Here is a 23,789-nt window from a genome sequence, read left to right as displayed (position 1 = left end):
TGCAAGTGCAATGACATATAATGAAATCAATTTTATGGACTGATAAATGGGTTAAGTTGCTGTAACACATTTCTAACCAAACTTCTAAATAAAGGTCCAAAACGCTTGTAACATTAAACATTGAAATAAATGTGAATGATAAGTACATTGAAGGAAGAGTAATAAAAAAGTAACATACGTATTTATCCTATTTTTGTTGAATTAGTGTCAGGGGTCCTGGCCAGTTTTTTTTCTCATCAATGTTACAATAAAATTATGTTGAACAAAATGAAGACCTGCTCTAGTTTTCTAATGTTGAGCATTTTTCCTATGATTATTTCCCGTCATAAGATAACAAAAAGTGAACTTCTTTGTATGGCAAGTCTTTTCCTTCTTTTAAATTATTTTCTTATACTTTTAGGAGTGGAATTACTGGTTAGAATTTAATAGCATTTTGTGGCTCTTAATAATCTATTCTTAATAACATTTTGTGCTTTTCAAAGGAATTGTAGCAGCTTATTGGTACTAGCTGCTTTTTAAAGTATCTTCTAGTAGCATTCAACACTATAGTGAGCATTCAATAAAATATTTGTAGTTGATGAGAATTATGCATTTTTGGAGAGTAAGAAAAAAGCGTTAATATTACTAGGAGCCTGAGGAAGTAGAAAATAAAAATGAGTTTGGGAATTGTATACATACACTAAGTAACTTGATATAGCTCTTTCTGCCTACAAATGATCCTGTTCTTAGGCCAATGAAAATGATCTCTCAAGAGAGGCTGCCTAAAAAGTCAATCTTGCCAGACAAGTAGGACTAGAAATTGTTTCAAAATTGTTTCAAAACTCCAGTAGTTTAAAAAGAAAATGCACTGACGGTGTTTACAGTTATTAAATTTGATTTGCTTTTATTTACTTCGTTGAAATGAGTTTCATGAAATGGCTATTATAATTGTTCGTCAGGTGTTGTACACATGAATTGGAGAGGCCTTCTAGAGAGAGATAAAAATTGATTTGTATAGAACTTGCTCCCAGAGAATGAATGACAAAGGAATGGGAATCTAATACTTACCTGAATGTTTACCTTGTGCCAGGCACCAGGTTAGGCAATTTATGTGTTACTTAATCCTTTTTTTTTTTTTAAGATAGCATTTCACTCTGTCACCTGGGCTAGAGTGCAGTCAGCTTCTAACTCCTGGGCTGCAACTATCCTTCTGCCTCAGCCTCCCAAGTAGCTGGGACTACAGGCACGCACACACATGTCTGGCTAATTTTTTTCTACTTTTAGTACAGATGGCATTTTCTCTCTCAAACTCCTGCGTCCAAGTGATCTTCCTCTACCTCCTGGAGTTGCTAGGATTTTAGACATGAGCCACCATGCCTGGCCTTTCTTATTTAATCCTAAACAACAAAACAAAGTTGGTGGTATCATTTTTTTTTCAGAAAAATGAGGTGCAAAAAACTTTTAACTCATATTTATAGTCTGTAAGTTCAAGACTCAGACTTTATACTCAAGTTGTGAAATTTTAACGACTTACTATCTTTCTGTTGTCCCCTACAAAAGAGTTCAAAGTACTCTTCTGATATAAATATGTTAGCACTTTGCCTTTTTTTCTTTTCTTTCTTTTTTTTTTTTTCCGAGACAGAGTCTCACTTTATCACTCTCAGTAGAGTGCTATGGCATCACAGCTCACAGCAATCTCCAACTCCTGGGTTTAGGCGATTCTTTTGCCTCAGCCTCCCGAGTAGCTGGGACTACAGGTGCCTGCCACAATGCCCGGCTATGTTTTTGTTGCTGTTTGGCCGGGGCTGGTTTTGAACCCACTACCCTCGGTGTATGGGGCCAGTGCCCTGCTCACTGAGCCACAGGCGCTGCCCAGCACTTTGCCTTTTTCACAGGTAAGGATTATTTGCATGGAAACTACTAGAGTGCTCCAAATCTGAGGAAATTAGCAACAAGTGATAACTCGAGAAAGATCCCACAGTCTTGTGGATTTGGTATTTTGGAGGTGTTTTGTATTGATTCCTTTCATTTAAATGTTTCATATACAGGTGGCAGTTTTCAAAGAACGGGAGCAAAAAGAAATTGAAGCCATGCATTCCCTCAGAGCAGCCAACCTAGCCAAGATGACAATGGTGGACCGCATAGAAGAAGTAAAATTTTGCATATGCCGAAAGACAGCCAGTGGATTTATGCTGCAGTGTGAGCTCTGCAAAGACTGGTTCCATAACAGCTGTGTTCCCCTTCCTAAATCAAGTTCCCAGAAAAAAGGGTCTAGCTGGCAGGCTAAAGAAGTAAAATTCCTTTGCCCTCTTTGTATGCGGTCTCGAAGGCCCAGGCTAGAGACTATTCTATCACTCCTGGTGTCCCTTCAGAAGTTGCCTGTACGGTTGCCTGAAGGAGAGGCCCTACAGTGTTTGACAGAACGTGCTATGAGTTGGCAAGATAGAGCACGGCAGGCCCTAGCCACAGATGAACTGTCCTCTGCCCTGGCCAAACTGTCTGTGTTGAGCCAGCGTATGGTGGAACAGGCAGCTCGAGAAAAAACCGAAAAGATCATCAGTGCAGAACTTCAAAAAGCAGCTGCTAATCCAGACTTACAGGCAAGTTTAGGATTTATGTTCTTCATTTTATGAGATAGTATTTGTCAGTGTGAATGGTAAATTAAAGCAGTCTTACCAGTTGATTACAAAAACAGTAGTAACTTGCCAGCAATTATATTATCCATGACATCTTCCTTCTGCGTACATCCATAGTATTTTCTTTGGATACATACCTAATAAAATGGAATAGTAATTGGAAATACCATGTGAATCTTGGCATTATAATGAAATAATTTGATTTTTACTAACTGTTGAAGAATCTGTCAGCCACTTAGTGAGTTTATTGCATTTTGGTGATCTGAAGCACATGTTAATTACCCATGTTTACTTAGTATATCTCTTTCTTCATTTTGGAATTAATTGTTGTTTAGGGACATTTACCTAGTTTCCAGCAGTCTGCTTTTAACCGGGTGGTAAGCAGTGTATCATCTTCCCCTCGACAAACAATGGACTATGATGATGAAGAAACAGATTCTGATGAAGACATTCGTGAGACATACGGCTATGACATGAAGGTAATTACATGGATAGGCAGGGTAGTGTAGGTATATACCTGATCATTGATCATTTGTGTGTGTGTGAGATCATTTGGTTTGTTAAAAAAGCTATTGAGGCCTGAAAGTGGAAGGGAAAGCTAGTCATCTGTCCTGATATGATGATAGTATTTTTTCAAAACTCTAAAAAAAAAAAAAATACAGATTGCTGAAACAAAATTTTTTTTTTTTTTTTTTTGAGACAAGTCTCAAGTTGTTGCCCTGGTTGGAGTGGTATGGGATCATAGCTCACAGCAACCTCCAACTCTTGGGCGCAAGCTATCCTCTTGCCTCAGTTTTTCTATTTTTAGTAGAGACGGGGGTCTCATTTTTGCTTAGGCTGGTCTTGAACTCATGAGCTCAAGCAATCCACCTGCCTCAGCCTCCTAGAGTGCTAGGATTAGGTCACTATACCATACAGTAGATCTCCAGCACTTATTCTTCCTGTCTAACTTTATAAACTTTTTACCCTTTGATTAATATCTCTGTATTACTCCCCCTCCCCTTCTCCCCACACACACAACTTCTGGTAATCACCATTGTATTCTTTGCTTCTCTGAGTCCAATTTATTTATTTTTTTAAAAAAGATTCTATGTAGTATTTGTCTTTTCGGGAATAATTTTTTAAGGTTTACTGTTTCTCAATTCTTTTGCTGCCAACCTTTCTTTTTATATGTAAAAGTTATCTCTGATAAATACCATATTTATTTGGGTCCTTTTGAGCCTGAAATCTTGCATTTGTATATATTTGTAAAGTATAGACAACTATATTAATTGTCTTTTAAATTTTTTTTTACTCTAGTACTATCAATGTATCTTTACCTTACTGAAGTCAACATTATACCACTTCACACTTTATATGTACTTAATGCTGTGAAAGTCACTTAAAATTTTCTTTTTACCTTTCACTACTTCCATTATCATTTTCTGGTCACCGTTCTTTTCATTTTGAAAGCTTAACAGAAAGTTCCCTGTGAATTATAATGAAATGAGTAGAGTCAAGGGCAGAAAAGACAGTTTGGATCAGTGAGAAGCAGCACCTGGGAATGGAACTAGGGGGTTTGTACTCTTCCATCTTTTGCATTTTAGGTCTTAAATTCTTGAATAGGGAAGAAGGTTATGAACTATTATTTCTAAATTCTTGGTGTGTATCGTCTTTTAGAATCCTCTTATAAAATATTTTTCTCCTAAGTTCTTTCCATAGCTAACCATTATTTTGAAACTTTTGGATTCTTGAAAAGTATTGTGTTTAAGGATAACATAATGATGATAGTATATCTTCCTCTCATGCACCCTACAAAGACAATGCTGGGTTAATAAGTATTTTATGGTCTCTATTGCATATTGTTCGGTTTCATTTTTTCTGTATTTCCTTTACAACTCTTTAAAAATGTGAAACTATCCTTAGCTTGCAGTTAATTAAAAAACAGCTTGCTGGCTGGAATTGTCCCATAGACTACAGTTTGCCAAATCCTGCTCCACACATTAGTCCGTTGCCAGATGCTTCTCTTCTGTTGATAGAGAAAAGGCCTGAACAGTAAAGAAAAGACCTGATCTTTCCCCTATTTATTCCCTATTTTTGTCATCATCATCTGAACTGCACTTTTTTTTTTTTTTTTTAACCCTGACAGAGGTAAATGGTTCCAATGTCTAGTTGTTTTGTCCCCCCCCATCCCTGAAACCAACTACGTGATGTTTCATCCAAGACAGCAGAACTTACTGGCCATTGCTTCCTCTGCAAAGGTCTAGGGCCCAACTCTGCAGGACCCCCCTTTTAAGCTTTTAGATTCTAATAAATGTACTTCTTTTCCTTTGTCCTTTCAAGGTCTAGAGATAACTCTCTCCTGAAATTATCATCTTGGTGTTACCTCTGTGTTTCTCTTTTGCCTTTCAGTCCTTTAATACACATTGAACTAGTTCGCTATATTACATTCTATCTTGTTGAAATACCTTGTGTGATTTTTGTCTTCCTGATTGCACTTTGGTCTTTAAAGCTATGTGGGTGAGTTTGTAGGAACTAATTTCAGGAGACAATCGTCTGACACCTAATTAGAGTTCTCTTAACATTCTAATGACTTTAAGCTGAATGATATATAACAAAACCAGTCTTTTTTTCCTCATCATTGTTACAGTGGAAGGAAGTTGAAGGAAATGATGTTATTTGAGGACCTGTTTTGCCTTGTTTTGCTTAAAGTCATGGTTTTTAGAAACCTATCACTAACATTATATGAAGACATACTGTAATTTGTATATCAGTCAGGCTCTTTATCATATTAAGAACAGTAACTATTTTGCTGTGTATAATATATACTTTTTTGCCCAAATTTTTGTGTGAAAACTAAAGATGCACGTTATACATGACATGGGTAGTACAAACTAAAGAGTGGGAGAATCCAGTGGGCCTCCAGGAGCCACTGGGCCCTCTATCTGGGGTGGCAGGGCGCATCGCATAGGGTTCCAGTCCAGGAGGATCGGGGATCCAGTGCGAGAGAGCTAGAGCAGCTTCCACCAAGCTTTGTGATCAGGGGAAGGGGCAGTAGCAGGGCAGGTGAGGGATGCCAAGGCTGTGCAGGGAGAGGCCTGAGGCCCAGCAACACTGTGCAGGCCCCAGGGACCTGCCTGACTGCACACAGACTGAGCAACCTCAGAAGCTCCCACCCTGCAAGCCATGGACATGACCATCTCCATAGCAGCCTCCAATGAGGCAGGGAGGGAAGGGGCAACCTTCACAGAGCAGGCAGCTCTGTGCTGCCTGTGGGCATTGTAGTCTGGTCTGCATGTTTACTAGGGGAGAGGCCACCTTCTCAAGGGTCATTTTCCTGAAAGTTTAGGTCAAAAACATGGGTGGCACATTATACACTGGAGTCCATTACACATGGCAAAATAACAGGTAGTTAAGATTCTAGGTTTGAAAACCTTTAGAGAGGATTAAATGGTTTACATTCTTAAGATGTCACATCTAAACCTTTCTTCCTCTCTTCAATCTATTTTTTTTTTAAAAGGGTCATTTCCTTAACATGTTGGTGTAAGAGTTTTATGGGTTGTAGACTATAAAAGGTAGATTACTTAAGGGTAATTTTTTTGAGGTTTATTATATCTATGGATTAGTTTTAAAAAATACTCTTTTTACTTGAAACTTTATTATGCTTTTTCTCTCCAGTGGACATTTTCTATCTTATTTAATATTATCTATTTAATTTTAATGTCGTATGTTATATATTTATGTTAGAAGCTTTATAACCTGAAAGTCTGTGTAGAACCTTTTCATGGAATAAGTTAAATGACTCTTCAGAATACCCCTTTTGTTTCTTTTTCAGGACACAGCCAGTGTGAAGTCCTCCAGTAGTCTGGAACCTAATCTTTTTTGTGATGAAGAGATTCCCATCAAGTCTGAGGAGGTGGTAACTCACATGTGGACAGCACCTTCATTCTGTGCAGAACATGCTTATTCTTCTGCTTCTAAGAGTTGTTCTCAAGGTATAACTTTTTTTTTTTTAAGAGACAGAGTCTCACTCTGTTGCCCTTGGCAGAGTGCTGTGGCATCACAGCTCACAGCAACCTCCAGCTCTTGGACTTGGGCCATTCTCTTGCCTCAGCCTCCCGAGTAGCTGGGACTATAGGCGCCCGCCACAACACCCGGCTGTTTTTTTGTTGCAGTTTGGCCGGGGCTGGGTTCAAACCCGCCATCCTTGGTATATAGGGCCGGTATCCTACTCACTGAGCCACAGGTGCAGCCCTTTTTTTTTTTGGAGACAGTCTCACTCTTTTGCACTGGATGGTGCAGTGGCATCACAGTTCACAGCAACCTCAAAACTCATGGGTTCAAGTGATCTTCCTGCCTCAGCCTCCTGAGTAGCTGGGACTACAGGCACCTGCCATAATGCCTGGCTAATTATTCTACTTTGAGTAGAGACGGGGTCTCACTCTTGCTCAGGCTGGTCTTGAACTCCTGAACTCAAGCAGTCCTTTTGCCTCAGCTTCCCAAGTGCTAGGATTACAGGTGCAAACCATCACTCCCCATCATATAACCCTTTTTTTTTTTAATGTGGGGAAATAAGCCTAAAACTAATGAGAAAATAAGTCTATTTAATTAAGACTATGAATCACTGTTGAATATAGTGCCTGGCCATGAAATGCTCATGGAACCAGAAAATGCTATTTTGGTTAGGAAAAGCCAATCCCTGTTAGCATTTTCTATCAATAGATGATAAGGTAAAAATTTACGTAGTATTACAGAGTCCTAATTAGAAGAATTTTAGAGGCCGTGTAGTCCAGGTGTCTGAATTCTATAAAATCTGTACTAGGTAGTCCTTTATCCTCTATGTGATCATTGCTAGTTGTTGAGGAACTTGCTGCCTTTTAAAAATAGTGACTCTCTGGCTTGGCACCTATAGCACAGTGGTTATGGCACCAGCCACATACACCAAGGGTGGCAGGTTCGAGCCTGGCCCCAGCCAGCTAAACAACTGCAACAAAAAAATACCTGGGCATTGTGGTGGGCGCCTGTAGTCCCAGCTATCTAGGAGGCTGAGGCAGGAGCATCGCTTAAGTCCAAGGGTTTGAGGTTGCTGTGAGCTATGACGCCACTCAAGGGCAACTTAGTGAGGCTCTGTCTCAAAATAAAATAAAGAATAAAAAAATACAATAAAAATAGTGATTCTGATTTAGGTTCATGTTAATTCTTCCTTTCTTTGGAGCATGATTTCTCTATGGCCTTTTCTTTCCCCCAGTGAAAATGAATCACACTGCTTTATGTCACAGCTCTGAAGATAGAGGGTGTCTATTTCTTTGTAATGAAATTTAAGTTTTTATGGAACAGCAAGCATATTATTGTCCATTAGGAAGACAACCATTTATTTATATAAAGCAGCTAAATGCTTAATTTTTTTGCATACTCTAAAATGGAGAGGAGAGGTTGTGGGTTAAGAGATGGTCTTCCCTTTCCCCTTGCCACAAGAAGAAGAATTGCTAGGGATAAATAATTAGGATAAAGAACCAATTTTTAACTCTAAAGCAGTTTTTTAGGGTAGGTCTTGGGATTCTAGATATTTTTGTTTTGTATTTTTAATTTCATTTTTATTTTCATAATAATGTAATTTCATAATCCAGATATCTGAAGTCAGTACCAGGGGACGTTGGATCATTCTTCTAAATATTTACACGTTTTCTCTAATTTTTATTGTTTTGTTTTATTTCATGATTTTTTTGGGAAAGGTTCTAGCACCCCAAGGAAACAGCCTCGGAAGAGCCCTTTGGTGCCCCGTAGTTTGGAACCCCCAGTGTTGGAGTTGTCACCTGGAGCTAAGGCCCAGTTGGAAGAACTTATGATGGTTGGAGATCTCTTGGAAGTATCTCTGGATGAGACTCAACACATATGGCGGATTTTGCAGGCCACACACCCACCCTCTGAAGACAGATTCCTACATATCATGGAGGTATGATTTTTAAAGGTTACTTGCATAGTGGTTGTAAAGGTACTTAGAATGCCAAGTTCTGTATAGGTTATTACAAATGTTGATAAGGAGATGGTTGAGTGGGCAATAATCTGGCTGTCCTATTTTCTCACTTCAGCGAAGGGAATTCTGTTTTATGGTTTTCTTTTTTCTTTTTCTTTTTGTTTAGAGACAATCTCATTGTCACCCTGGGTAAAGTGCTGTGGCATCACAGCTCACAGCAGCCTCAAACTCTTGGGCTTAAGTGATTCTCTTGCCTCAGCCTCCCAAGTAGCTGGAACTTCAGGCTCCTGCCACAATGCCTGGCTATTTTTTGTTGTTGCAGTTGTTACCATTGTTTAGCTAGCCCGGCCCAGGTTCACCTGCAACCATGGGTATATGTGGCTGTTGCTCTACCCATTGAACTATGAGTGTATGTGGCTGGAGCCCTACCCACTGAGCTACGGGCGCCACTTGGTTTATGGTTTTCTTTTTTGAGCTTTTTTGTAATACTTAATTTGAAAAAAAAAAAAGCAGCACAGGGATGGTTAAATAGAAGTGGATTGAATAGGAGGGACAGTCTCCATTCATATATCAAACTTGTACGGCAGTTTTGTACTTCATACTATGTTTTTATTTTTATATTCATGATCTCATTTGATCTTAAGTACATTCCTGAAGTAGGGGACAGGGGAAGGACCAACAAGGCAAGTAAATATTTCCCTATTATACATAACGAAGAAATTAAGGATCAGAAAATTAAAATCACATATCTGGTAAAAGTAAAGAGAAGTGGATTCTAACTGTGACCTCTGACTTCTGGTGTTCTTTTTTTGTTTGTTTGTTTTTTGAGACAGAGTCTCACTTTATTGCCCTGGGTGGAGTGTCGTGGCATCATAACTCACAGCAACCTCAAACTCCTGGGCTCAAGAGATTCTCTTGCCTCAGGCTCCCACGTAGCTGGGACTATAGGTGCCCGCCACAACTCACGGCTATTTTTTTGTTGCAGTTGTTATTGTTGTTTTAGCTGGACTGGGTTCGAACCTTCCAGCCTTGGTGTATGTGGCTCGCACTAACTACCGTGCTACGGGCACTGAACCACTTCTGGTGTTCTTTTCGTTAGCTTCTTTGTTTTCATGTAATAGACTGGTACCAATATGGCCAATAGTTGGTATGGGTACATTTAGCATACTATAGCTTCTTTGTGGTTTGGAAGTCAGATCTAAGTACCCCAGTAGTGTTTTCAAGTCTACAAAGCATTTCCTTCACATCCATTATCTTGTCCAATTTTTTTTATTACATATAAAGAGGCATAACATAAAAAGAGGTTAAATATCTTATTCAAGATGTAATAGACTAAAGACATTTATAATCCACTGTTCTTTTGGATTCTGCTGATTTTAGATTTCTGTCAAAGATTCTCAAGTCTCTGGCTTGGCCTCCATAGCTCAGTGGTTAGGGCACCGGCCACGTACACTGGAGCCTGCGGGTTTGAGCACAGCCTGGGCCTGCTAAACAACTGCAACAACAACAAAAAGCCGGGTGTTATGGTGGGTACCTATAGACCCAGCTACTAGGGAGGCTAAGACAATAGAATCACTTAAGCCCAAGAGTTTGAGGTTGCTGTAAGCTGTTACACCATGGCACTCTACTAAGGGCAACATAGTGAGACTCTATCTCAAAAAAAAAAAAAAAAAGGTTCTCAAATCTGTAAGAAAATGAATTCTCAAATGTTTTTCTTAAGGAGTTACCAAGTTTATGTTATGGTTTTCATATTTCTTTCTCTAATCTTTCCACTTTCTTCTGTTATAAGGTACACTTTTAAATGTCTGTTATGTTGGTACATAATAGCAACAATATTAAAAAATTGAAAAGAAAAATTACAATTTTTTTGGTAGTTTAAAGCAATTAGTAAATCAACATTTCTTTTTTGTTGTTGTTTTTGCAATTTTTGGCCAGGGCTGCATTTGAACCTGCCACCTCCGGCATATGGGGCCGGTGCCCTACTTCTTTGAGCCACAGGCACCACCTGTAAATTGACTTTTGAAACCCATTTAATTTTGCTTTCTCTCTCTTCTTCTTTTTTTTTTTTTTTTAAAGACAGAGTCTCATTTTACTGCCCTTGGTATAGTGCCCTTGCATTATAGCTTACAGCTACCTCAAACTCTTGGGCTCAAGTAATCCTCTTGTCTCAGCCTCCCAAGTAGCTGGAACACCCCGCTATTTTTAGAGATGGGGGTCTCACTATTGCTCAGGCTAGTCTTGAACTCCTGAGCTTGAGCAGTCTACCCACCTCAGATTCTTGAGAGTGCTACATTATAGGCATGAGCCATCTTACCCAGCCCAGAAAAATCGGGGTTTTTTTGTTTGTTTGTTTGTTTTTTTTTGACATAGTCACTGTATGCCCTTTGTAATGAAATCATGGGTACAATTTTGTTTTCCTGACATTGTTGTTAACTTGTTAGCCACTAAGAATTATATTAATTGAGTTAATAACGAGCATTAGTAGTGGTAATGAAGACCCGAAAAGTTAATACATAGTTTGTTTAGTACAGGTAGTATTCTATATATGTTTTCTTCTCTAACAGGAACACTATAGAATATATTATCATATGCTCAATACTGAGCTTTTGTTTTTGCTCTTTTGCCCCTAAACTAAAAATAAGTCAAATATTTTATTTCAGGCTTATCATTATTTTCCACTGTTACCATTGAATACTACATTTGTATTCTTTTTTTTTTTTTTTTTTGTAGAGACAGAGTCTCACTTTATCGCCCTTGGTAGATTGCCATGGTGTCACACAGCTCACAGCAACCTCCAACTCCTGGGCTCAGGCGATTCTCTTGCCTCAGACTCCCGAGTAGCTGGGACTATAGGCGCCTGCCACAATGCCTGGCTATTTTTTGTTGCTGTTTGGCTGGGGTCAGTTTCGAACCCGCCACCCTTGGTATATGGGGCCTGCGCCCCACCCACTGAGCCACAGGCACCGCCCTACATTTGTATTCTTAAAATGTCTTTTAAATATCTTTAGAATACCAACAGTACCATTTTTTGGGTCTTTTTTTATTGTGACATAATATACATAACATAAAATATACCATTTTAACCCTTTTTAGGTGGACAATTCAGTTGCATTAAGTGCATTCACAGTGTTACACAACCATTACCACTGTCCTTCTCTAGAACTGTTAGACATCTGAAACAAAAACTCTGTACCCCCTAAATAATTAGTTTTTGTTTCCTCCTCCCCCAGTCTCTGGTAACCTCTGTTCTACTTCTTCTCTCTGTGAATTTGTCTGTTCTAGGTGCCTTCTATAAGAGAAAAATACTACTCAGAAATATCTTGCTTTAAAAAATCACTCCTGTTTTTATATTTTTGAAGGATGACAGCATGGAAGAGAAACCACTGAAAATGAAAGGAAAGGACTCTTCAGAGAAAAAACGGAAACGGAAACTGGAAAAGGTAGAACAACTTTTTGGAGAAGGAAAACAGAAGTCCAAGGAGTTAAAGAAAATAGACAAACCTAAAAAGAAGAAATTAAAATTAAGTACAGACAAATCAAAAGAACTGAACAAATTGGCCAAGAAACTAGCAAAAGAAGAAGAGAGAAAGAAGAAGAAGGAAAAGGCTGCTGCAGCCAAAGTTGAACTTGTAAAAGAGAATACTGAGAAGAAAAGAGAAAAAAAAGTGCTGGACATCCCCTCAAAGTATGACTGGTCAGGAGCAGAGGAATCTGATGATGAGAATGCTGTATGTGCGGCACAAAACTGCCAAAGGCCTTGCAAGGACAAGGTGAGTTCCAACTATTTACACTCAAGCCTGAGAGAGGTCAAGGAACAATGGTTGTAGAGACATGTGTTTGATATAATGATAGTATGTTTTTGATTCTGGGATTTGGACTTCCAACATAATATGTTTTCTACAGGTCTTATAAGCTATTTTTTTTAATTAATTTATTTTTATTATTAAATCATAGCTGTGTACATTAGTGCAATCAAGGGGTACAGTGTGCTGGTTTCATATACAATCTGAAATATTGTCATCAAACTGTTCAACATAGCCTTCATGGCATTTTCTTAGTTACTGTATGTAGGCATTTGTATTCTGCATTTAGTAAGTTTCGCCTGTACCCATTCTAAGATGCACCCTTATAAGCTATTTTGAATTATCAGGCTCCTAGGTAAATGTGCTTAATAGAAGAAATACTATATTTTAAAAATTATATATACTTGAAACGAGCTTAGTGACAAGCCCTGGCAAGGTAGTGCATTTCATATGCAGTGTGCATAGCAAGTTTCAAAATAGTTTATGCCTTCCCAATATCTTGTCAGTTAGCCATAATGGCCTGAAAAAATCCTAGGCCTGTGTTATAAGAACTGTGGCAAAGTGCTTTAAGATTGTGTTCAAAGACCTGAAACTTTTGCTCCGTAGGATACCCTCAGGTCTAGTGGGAGTTTCCTAAATACTTTTTCATACCTTTGTAACAAATAATTCAGAATTATTTGAGAATTATGAGAAAATTAGCTAAGCAGAGGAAAAATGTATTACTTAAAAATTTTCAACCCCCAATTTTAAGTATAATAATTCTGTGATGGCAATTCTTTAGATAATATTGATCATAACTTCTGAGGAAACAGATGGGCAGACTTTATGAAAGATCTCCCTTCTTTAAATGATTAGAGACAGTATGGTTTCTGTCAGGAATATTGATAAATTTTTGTTCTTAATTTTATTTATTATGCTTATAGTATCATTTGACATTTCAGATTTTAATAGCTCCTCAATTTGAAAATATGAACGAAATAAAGAAAATTGCATCATTATTCTTTAGATTATGCCCTTCCTTCCTCTTTGAAATACTTACATATACATTTTTAGAGCTTCAAGGGACCAAGAGGTCACTTTGTTCAGGGTCCTCATTTTACAAATGATGAAAATAGGATGAGTAAAGTTTATGATGTAACCAAAGTCACAGAGCTAATTAGTGGCAAAACCCTGGCTCCCTGGCTCCCAGACCAGGTTTTCTTCACTAATAATTTCTACTTCACCAATAATTGAGATGTAAGTACAAGAGCACATTCCCAAACTAAGTGGCACTTATATTTAAATTAGACTTACTAGGGATATTCCATTTATTTTTGGAAAATGAATACATACTAAAATTTATATGCCATTGTCTACAATTTCCAAAAGTGACAGCTACAAATATTTTCATGTGTTTCCTTCCCATCCTCCTATATAGTTTGTTTTATATCATTGTCGTACTGTTTTTTCACTTTATATCTTGCTTATTCATTACATAAGCATTGTCCTATAGTATAATATTTAGAATGCTTTGGTAGATAAATTATGTATGTGCATATTATTTTTATCTTTGACTTTTACTTTATTTCCACCTGAATTTGTTTATTAAAGAGGCTGATAGATGGTTAACTTTTCTGTTTGAGTACCCAAAGTATTAGCAGCTCAGTGTTGGCAGAACATTGTCCTCTTTCTTTCTCCTTTAACCAATTTTATGGCAGTTTTAAGGCTAGCAGCATAATGTGTATGTCTTCTTTAAACTTTATCATCCTATAATGTTTATAGTCATCATGAATCTTTTATCTTCTCTTTTTTTGCCTTTTCTCTTTTTCACTTAATCTTTCCCCTCTCTTCTGCTCTGTATTTAAATAATTATTCCTGTTGTCTCCCTGTAATACGTAAACACTACAGGCAGTTTAAGATAAACACATATGAAATTATCTCCATGAAAGCACTTATTAACTGAAAATGCAATATAAATGTTAAGATGTGATCATTATTTTTAAGCAAACCCTGAGATTTGCCTCTAACACAATAGATGTTAAAAAACAAAAAATACGAAGTTATCTATATTTTGATGGAACAAAAGGAGATTTGGCTGAGTATTCAAATGTCTGGTTTAAACTGTTAAAATACATAAAGGTGACCAATGTGTGCTTTACCCTGTTCATTAGTTTACATAAACATTATTATGATTCCATAATGTATTTAATTTTAAGCAGAAATTCTTTCTTTTTTTTTTTTTTAACTTTTTGTTGTTGGGGATTCACTGAGGTTAAGCAGAAATTATTTCATATTACAAATGTTTTGCATGTCATTGCTCTTCTGCAGTTCTTTTTTATTCTCCACATCTATTCCTGACACTAGTTTTACTAAGTAAAAGGTATATTTCCACAGAAGATTTTGTGAAGAATGTTACAGCTTTCTCAGTTTTTTTAGTGTTTCTTTAAGAAAATCTAATGCACAGTACACATCTTCAGAAACAAAATGATGATAATAAAAGACTACTTTTGGTTGGCACAGTGGCACGTTTCTGTAGTCACAGCTGCTCAAGAGGCTGAGGCAGGAGGATCTCTTGAGCTCAGGAGTTGAAGGCCGCAGTGCACTATGATCACGCCTGTGAATAGCCATTGCACTCCAGACTGGGCAGCATAGTGAGACCGTATCTCAAAAAGAGAAAAGAATGTTTTTGAAGTCAGTCTGTTCTTTGAAATACCACGCAGCGAAAAAATAATGTCTAGGACTCACTTCTTTTTAGTTAAATTCTCTAACAAGTAATTACTATTATTTCTCTAACCAGTAATTACTGTTACTTTTTCCCAGAAGTACATGAATTGAGAAATATTCTTTAAAGAATTACATGTATGAATACTTAAATGTGCCTAGTTTCAATTTCAAGATGTTTTAGAGAAAGATAATACCAAAAGAATGTAGGCTTATTAAAAATTTATCTCCTCCATCAGTTATCAAATTTTCAAGTTGAAATTATTAAAAATAGTAAAGAAGAACTTGAGTACATCCTCCATAGCTGACCACTTTCCTACATTGACTACCTACTTAAGTTCACCTAATTTTCATGGAATGGACATGTACCACATGTACGTGTCAGTACAGTAGGTCTAGTTCCTTATATTGACCACCTCTGTATATTGACCAGTTGGCTACAGTCCCTTGGGTGGAACTTACAGAGGCTCTACTGTATTTTCAAAACATGTTTAAAGTTCAGAATCTTTATTTCAGGCTAATATTTAAGTTACATTTTTTTCTGTGTTAAAGTAAATATTTAATCATTTCACTTATGAAAATAGCTTTTTTCCCCCTCGTTAGCTTTTTTTACTCTTACTGTGAACCTTTTCCTTGCCTATTACTACTTCTGTAATATGTTTGTTATGGTATTACGAGATTAAGTTTATAAATTTATGCCTCTCATTTTTACTATTTGTCATAACCCAATCTGATTTATAAAAATTTTCATAGACATACTGTGTTTGTCAAAGTATTTGCATGTTTGGTAGTTTTACCAGTTTGTATCTCCTTTTAGCACAGATAATCAAAGGTTAGATTACCTAAATGTATGTAATGCACACACATTTGTGAAGTTCAGAAAAATAGCCAACTGTCCTAGTTTGCCTGGGACTTTCCCAGTTTTAGCACTGAAATTCCCATATATAGAGAAATCTGTCATTCCTGGGCAACCTAGGAGGGTTGGTTACTTAATGTTGAGAGCAAAAAAATATGCACAAAGATATTGAACATATGTTATATACTTCAGTAAGTGAATTGTTTTCATTTTTCAAATCTGGCTTTTGTAAGGAAACTTGGTGCAAAAAGTGTTAAATGCAAAAATAACAGAAGCTCAGTTGAGTAAGTAAGCTAAAAATGTCACTAAATTACCAATTTTCTTTTCCCAGGTACAGGTTTTCTTTTAACCCAGTACGATAATATGCTCTAAGGAATGATAATACTTTGCCAAATATGTTTTCTTAAATGTAACACTGAATCCATATAGCGAAACATTAATGTCAAACTAACATTTCCTCTATTAAATTGAAACTGACGTTTACCCTAGATCTGAAATAGTAATTTGTTTTTACTGTAATGTAAAATCTCTTACCAGTTAATATTTGAACAGCTTATAGCTGTGAATTTTTTTAATAATTATTTTTGTGTATTTCGCTTAATACATCTTTCAGAAATAATGAAAGAGGAAGTGACTATTTGAACTTAATGTGCAAAGTAGCGAAATTCTGTGTTCTTAAGTTTTCAGGATACTACAAAGTCTGTTGCCCCTGTTTCAGAATCCTCTGTGGTATTCCGTTGATATCCCAGAGTTTGCTTTATGATCCTATGGACCTTTCAAACAAAAGTGGAAATTTAGTTTGTTTGTTAATAGATTAATATGATAAAAAGATGCTGGTAAGAGGAATACTATTTTTCCTTGCTGTATTATCAGGGTAAATTGTTACATAACCTGTAGGCTGGGATAGAATTTGTGTACCAATGACTGTCTCAAGGGAAATTATACATTCTTTTGAAATGGTAGAAGAGCTAGGTTTAGGAAGAGACCTGTAGTCAAAATCACAAAAAGGAAAATACCGTCCTTATTTGTAAGAGAATGATAGATTTAGTTTGGGGAAGTCGTAAGCCAGTGAGTATATTGAAAATTAGATTTAAAAAGACACCGGACAGTTTTCTTTTCTTTCTTTCTTTTTTGTTTTCTTTTAGAGACAGAGTCTTACTTTGTTGCCCTCAGTAGAGTGCTGTGGCATCACAGCTCACAGCAACCTCCACCTCCTGGGCTTATGTGATTCTCTTGCCTCAGCTTCCCGAATAGCTGGGACCACAGGCGCCCACCACAACACTGGGCTATTTTTTTGTTGCAGTTTGGCTGGGGCCAGGTTTGAACCCACCAAACTCGGTATGTGGGGCCAGCGCTCTACTGAGCCACAGGCGCCGCCCAGGACAGTTTTCTTGATAGCAAATCCTGATAGCCTATGGATTGACGTGAATGAGCACTGGACTGGATTAAAAGAATCTGAAAGGTATTTATTATTTCAGGGGGTAGCATTATAAACAGCATAATATCTCAACCTTGATAGCTCAAGGAACCACAGTTTATCTTTCTAGTTTCCTTTTGCAGCTCCAAACAGCCAAAACACTCATACTGAGTATACTTACTACACAGTTAGTACTTTATAAATCTTCACCTGTTTGTAATACTTTTACTTTTTGCATAGAGGCCATTATTTCCCTTTTTGTCTCTGATTATTTTAGCACAACGGACCTTTTTTATCATTTATTTTCTTTACTGCACAGTCTTCAGAAGCTAAACATACAATTACAGAACAAAAACATAATTTAGTTTAGGAAGGAATTGTTAAGTTGTGCTAATATATTAAATGTAGAATATATAAGAATCACTTGGGAGCTGATTAAAAGTATAATCTTTTTGCTTGATACTTCATTGTGCTAAAATAAGGTAATCCTCTGGTTTATACCCCCAGATATTCTGAGTTCATAGATTTGGGATGGTTCCCAGATATAGTTTAACAGACATGATAAGTGATTATAATGCAAGTGGTCTATACACTTTGAGAAGCAGCGCTGCAGGCAGGTGCTAAATGGGATCCTCAAACTATGGCCCGCGGGCCACATGAGGCGGTATGATTGTATTTGTTCCCGTTTTGTTTTCTTACTTCAAAATAAGATATGTGCAATGTGCGTAGGAATTTGTTCATAGTTGTTTTTTTTTAACTATAGTCCGGCCCTCCAGCGGTCTGATGGACAGTGAATTGGCCCCCTGTTTAAAAAGTTTGAGGACCTAAATCTCAGGCAATGAACTAGGTGCTTTGCCATACATGATTTCATTGGATTGTAATTTTACAATTAAATGTTATCTCTGTTGTACAGATGAGGAAATTGAGCCTCAGTGAAGTTAAGTGACTTGCCTGAAATTATACATATCAGAACACAGAACTTCTGAGTTCAGTAATCTTTATATTGAACAACATTGTCTCTTAGGATCTAGAAGTGTAGAATAGGAACAATAAAAGCAAAAGGATTATCTTGACAAATTATTTTTCCTACCTTTTAATACAGCGTAAAACATACTCATGACTTTAGTGTAAAACATGACTCATGGTTTTGTTTGTTTTGTATTTTTACCCCTAGATAAGGACTAGGGAATGACTGTCATGGTTTTGGTAATTTTTATAGGACATGGGAACTATTTTTGAAAACAACTCACTTTCTCAATGAAATAGCCCAAAACTCCTCTGCATTTTCTCATAAGAAGCTATGTTGAGTACTTTGATCCCTCATACTCTTTACTTTGCTCTGTTAATCTGGTAAGAATTCATGGTTTTAATTGTCTTCATATGTTGCCAATGAAATGCTCAACCTTTACATTGGGGTGAGGGAGAGTAGCTCTTTTCATCTTAAAGGTTTCCATCTGCCATGACATTAGCTATAAAAAGTACCACAGTTAGCTTCTGGATATAAAAGCCAAAGTCACTTTATTATTAACTCTAGGTCCAAGGCTTAAAATCACCAAACTGCAGTCCCTTCCTAGCCTCCTGTAATCAGTATTCTCTGCAGGGTCAGAGTTTGCTTGGTACCTGCCACTGATCTATCAGTTTTCCATACTTTAATTTTAAATTCCAGAGTGATCTGTTGACCTGTGTCTTTGACTGTTATAATTGGTTAATTTGTAAGATTTGACATCTGATATTTGCTAACTTTTTATAGGGAGTTGTATTTGTAACGGAAGAAGAGAAGAATAAAAAATATTAGTTTTAAAAGTGGCCTATGTGACTGCTTTTCTAAAAAGGTATTTAATGCTCTTAGTACTTTGGCTTATCTCTTTGAAATAAAGCTAATATACAGGATTGCCTTCACATTGTTGTACTCTTCTTTTCTTGATTGATAATTGCATTGTCTTAGAGCCTAGAAATTGTTAATATTAGCTAAAACTACTTTGCTGCTCTATTAGAAGTTCCTTTTTTCTCAAACATGTTTCTACCTCACAAGGAGCCCCAGGTATTCATGAGGTAATGGAGTACCTAAAAAGCCTAATTTTGTGGACACAGTAGGGTAAAATATAATTTGGGGGTATTAACTTCTCAACTTCTTTCTTTAAAAAATAACCCCAAAAGAAGTCATTGTCTATCTCTGGATATCCCAAAATATTTGCTATCATTTAAGCCAAGAAAGCTCTTTGGTTTGCTGTTATTTTAGGTTTAATGTTTATGTAACCTAAACATTTCCCAATCTTGTCTCCTACAGGTAGACTGGGTACAGTGTGATGGTGGCTGCGATGAATGGTTTCACCAAGTTTGTGTGGGTGTATCTCCAGAAATGGCTGAAAATGAAGATTACATCTGTATAAACTGTGCAAAGAAGCAGGGGCCAGATAGCCCAGGTCAAGCACCACCTCCTTCCTTCATAATGAGCTACAAACTACCAGTGGAGGATCTTAAAGAGACCAGTTAGCAGCTTGGTTAATTTGGGACACAGGAGTAAATGGACCACATTGAGACCTTAAGTTGTCAAGTAGAATGGTTTAGATCCACTCAGAATGTTGCTTCCAAAGCTGAATGGCCTTCGGAGAAAGTCCTGTTAGTGCTGGCTTCCTCTTTGCATGAACCGTGTGGGTTATGTTCTCTATCAACATATCTATGCAGAGGGTGTCTTCTTTGGTACAGCAGCCAGTGTTTTAGCTCACGTTTCCTTTGAATAAGGTTACAGTGATAAGGTCAGACGTTTGAGCTCTAAGATGGCTGGTTGGCATTAATATGTTGGTGTGCTAACAGGGCACGAAGGATGTTGCTTATGCACAGTTGATATTAGTTGGAGGCTTACAACCTAGAGGCAGCACCATCTGAAGGTGCTAATTGCTTGGATTTCCTTAGTTGATTTAGTTGGAGAGGAGTCAGAGACCACTTTCCTTTCTCTGTCCATTTAATGCCCTACAGATAGAACTAGAAGGAATAGGGCCAAAGTTATTTCTTTTAGAAGTCAAGGGATAGTAGGCACAGTCTGTAGATCTTAGCTACCTGTGCTTGTTTGTACCAAGAAGAAAACCCAAGAAGAAATAAGAGAACATACTTCCATCTGGGGCAGATCACCTTATCTTTGTAAGATGGAGGATGTCATGTAGTCCAGCAGTCTGATTAGATTGGATTCTGGAAAGAAGAACTTATTTCAAGGCAAGGAGTCTTTTCTTTTTTTGACAGTTTAGAGAACAGGTACATGTATTCATTCATGTATGCCTCCCCCTTCCCTCCCCCCAAAAGACCTGTCAGAATATCTTACTGAGCCACAGTGATGCATGCTTTTCGGGGAAACCTTCTTTCAAAAGTATTCCAGACACAGGCTTCAGGCATGGCCATGAGCAAGACCAGCAAATAATAGCTTTTTGCCTTGCAGCCCTGACCCCGACGTCTGCTGTTTCCAACACTGGCAATTTCTGAATATGGCCCACAGCAGATGCTGTTGAATAACACCATGGCTTCATCAAAGGATATGGGGTTGTCGTATCTCTGGGTGATGAAGTTGTTACAGTAAATCCATTTTTAAAAAGAAAAAAAAAAAGGACTTGTTTTTACTTTTTTCTAAGTGTGTCTGACTACTGACTGTTCTATAAATAGATTATTTTTCCTTTTTTAATATGCATATATGAATATATAAATAAATATATATATATTTACTGTTACCAGCAACATTTGACAGAGTTTCAGCATCAAAAATCCATTTGGGGGCTTGCTTTTTCGTATTTCTTCCTTGTAGTACAAGGAGTTAGCACTCCCCTTTTCATCCTGGCCTGACCAGATCTTCCATTTTGCTTTTGTTCAGATAGATAATTATATTTCCTTTGTGTGTTGGGACTTGTCCCTGTCTGTTGGGAAACTTGGTCTTACTCTAGTCTGTACTGGCTGTTTTTTCTTTAGTTTGTGAATGTTTGAAACTAAATGGTGCTGTGTCCTCTTCCCTCCTGTTGGGTTCTCTGTTCTTGTTAAGGTGTTAGGTAAGCTGTATGTAAACTCTAATTAGAAGGGGACTGATTATTTTTTTTAAAGGACAAAGACATTTTACTAAAGGTAGTGTTTTGTCGTCACTATCCTGTGTCCCTTTATTTTGTGTTAAAAAATCTGTGGTTTAACTTGAATTCATCAGTTTTCCTTTTAGAGGAGGGAATGAGGTGGACCTAACAACAACTTAACAGTCTCCTCTTCCCTTTTTGCCCTAGTTAGTCTCTTTTAATTAAAGAAAAGTCTTCTAGTAACTAGAAGTGAAATGTACTGTCCAGTTACAGTTTGAGTGGGTATGAGATTTAACTCAAAAGGCATCTTACTTTAAAAACAAAACAAAAAAAGCTTTCTTAAAAATCCATTTTCTGTAAATGTTCTCTATGGTTCATACTACCTACCTTTTTTAGTCACTCTTCCCTTATTGTTATGTGACATTTTGAGTGTTTTCATCTGTTGGAAGTTTTTTAAGTGTTGCTGTGCATGTGTCTTGAGATCTCAAGTGTGTATAAAATCGTTTTAAGTGGATATAGCAAGGTAATTAACCAATTTCATAAGTCTTCATTTTACCAAACTATACAAAAGTCATCAATTAAGAATTTCATCTGGTTAATGTTTATACAAGAAAGCACAAATGTTTTTTGCCTTTTGGTCTTCTTTGTAAAAGTCTTGAAGTACTTGTGGGTCAAAATTGAATGTAATTTTAAGTGTTGGATACCTGGAATACATTTAAAATTTTAATTTTCTTTTCCTAATCATCCATAACTATTCCACCATAGGTGGAGAGTCATGAGGATGTTGAGAAAGTATGACTAGCTTCCTGTTGTCTTCTTTTTTTGAAACTTAAATATATCATTTAATTGATACTGTGGGGTTTTTGTATTTATTTGAAAGTCACAGATGATTTGGTCTGACTTGACCACAGGTTAAGACCAAGGCTGAGAAGAACTGAAGAAATTAGTGGTAGCACAAACAAAAATATACAAATCTGCAATTCTGAATTAATAAAATAAGTTTAATCTATTTAAAAAATGTTGGTGTTCTAATATAAAGCATTATTTTCACTTAGAGTAAATTACTTATTGCAGCTCACTCCATTGTTCTGTATTGTAACATTTTGTATTTAAACTTGATTTTAAAATGTTTCTCTGCACTTCCCATCTGCTTAAAGTTGTGATTCTTCATTAGTACTTTATCTTGTGTGTTTAATTCTTTCTAAGGTATTTTTCACTGCCTTTATTATAAATTATTTTTGGCAAAGCTTATAGTAAGAAAAAATGGTAGTTTTCTACCTAAAAACATTCGTAAAGGGTAAGTCATTAGAATTATGCAGATCCCTTAGTTTAGAAGTACAGCATTAGTAGTTAGCTTTCTAGTGAGGGGAGGGCAAAATTTCTTCTCAGGAAGGCTTATTTCATTTCCTAATAGTTACTACAACAAAGCCATGTTGACATGTGGGTTCTAGGCTCTCACTTCAGCTACTACCAACAGCCCTTCCTGCATGCATGGATCAAATTCATGTCTCAGTAAAATTACAAATTACTGCATGTCATACTTTGAATAATTGAAAATGTAAGCCTTACAACATCTGTGATTGCCCATAATCTGCAAACAAAAACATGGCAGGCTCCAGAGGCAGGGACCTGTAGGGTTAGCATGATTTTATCTGTGCTTCACTTCTGTTCTTCTATACTTTTGTCCTTAATAGATGTCCAAGAAATGTCAGTTCATTTGTTTTTCTTAATTTTTAGCTTCTGGATCAATTCAATGCACATAAACTTCATGCTCGTCTCTGTAATACATTGGTGACCATCAGCCGATACTTAGTAGATAAAAGGAAAAATTGAGAAAGCCTCTCTTTCAAAGGGTGGATTTCTACCTTTTAAAGAAGAAAGTGATGATTCAAAGTGGGATTTGAAAATTGTAGAAAAATGGAGCTGTTGAAGTCCCACATAAAACCAGGTTCGATAAAGTTTCACATGTGGGGTGGCGCCTGTGGCTCAAGGAGTAGGGTGCTGGTCCCATATGCCGGAGGTGGCGGGTTCAAACCCAGCCCTGGCCAAAAACCACACACAAAAAAAAGTTTCACATGTGAGTTAGTTACATATGTGTGTAGAAAGTTGCTTTTACACTAGGGTATTAAATATTTCTTTTGAAATCCCTCTTTTTAAAAGCAAACATACCATTTCTTGGGGTATGGAGGTGTCAGGCAGTATACATAGTAGGAGAGGGAAAGAATAGATGTTAATAAATATTAGCATTTTGATCTTGTTGTGGCCTGGGTCATACCTAGTCACCACTATGCAACAAATGATGTACATTCGGAAGGGGTATGGTGGGTTTTAAAAGATGTATCCTGCCTTTTTTTTTTTTTTTTTTTTAACAGTCTGACTGGTTGCCCTTAGTAGAGGGCTGT

General features: G+C 37.0%; 1 protein-coding gene across 1 annotated transcript in view; it reads left to right on the top strand.

Moving 5' to 3' along the window:
- KDM5A (lysine demethylase 5A) overlaps positions 1-22,531 on the top strand; it is a 104,060-nt gene extending 81,529 nt beyond the window's left edge. The window contains exons 23-28 of the mRNA XM_053554464.1: positions 2,028-2,579; positions 2,951-3,094; positions 6,430-6,589; positions 8,327-8,547; positions 11,928-12,338; positions 19,632-22,531. Coding sequence (XP_053410439.1) covers positions 2,028-2,579; positions 2,951-3,094; positions 6,430-6,589; positions 8,327-8,547; positions 11,928-12,338; positions 19,632-19,838 — 1,695 coding nt within the window. The 3' untranslated portion in view covers positions 19,839-22,531. The remainder of the gene's footprint in view (positions 1-2,027; positions 2,580-2,950; positions 3,095-6,429; positions 6,590-8,326; positions 8,548-11,927; positions 12,339-19,631) is intronic.
- Positions 22,532-23,789: the final 1,258 nt, after the last annotated feature.

Source organism: Nycticebus coucang, chromosome 12 (genome assembly GCF_027406575.1).
Source record: "Nycticebus coucang isolate mNycCou1 chromosome 12, mNycCou1.pri, whole genome shotgun sequence".
Classification (NCBI taxonomy): Eukaryota; Metazoa; Chordata; class Mammalia; order Primates; family Lorisidae; genus Nycticebus; species Nycticebus coucang.
The sequence above is the reverse complement of the archived record's forward strand: the minus strand, read 5'-3'. Positions and strand labels throughout refer to the sequence as shown.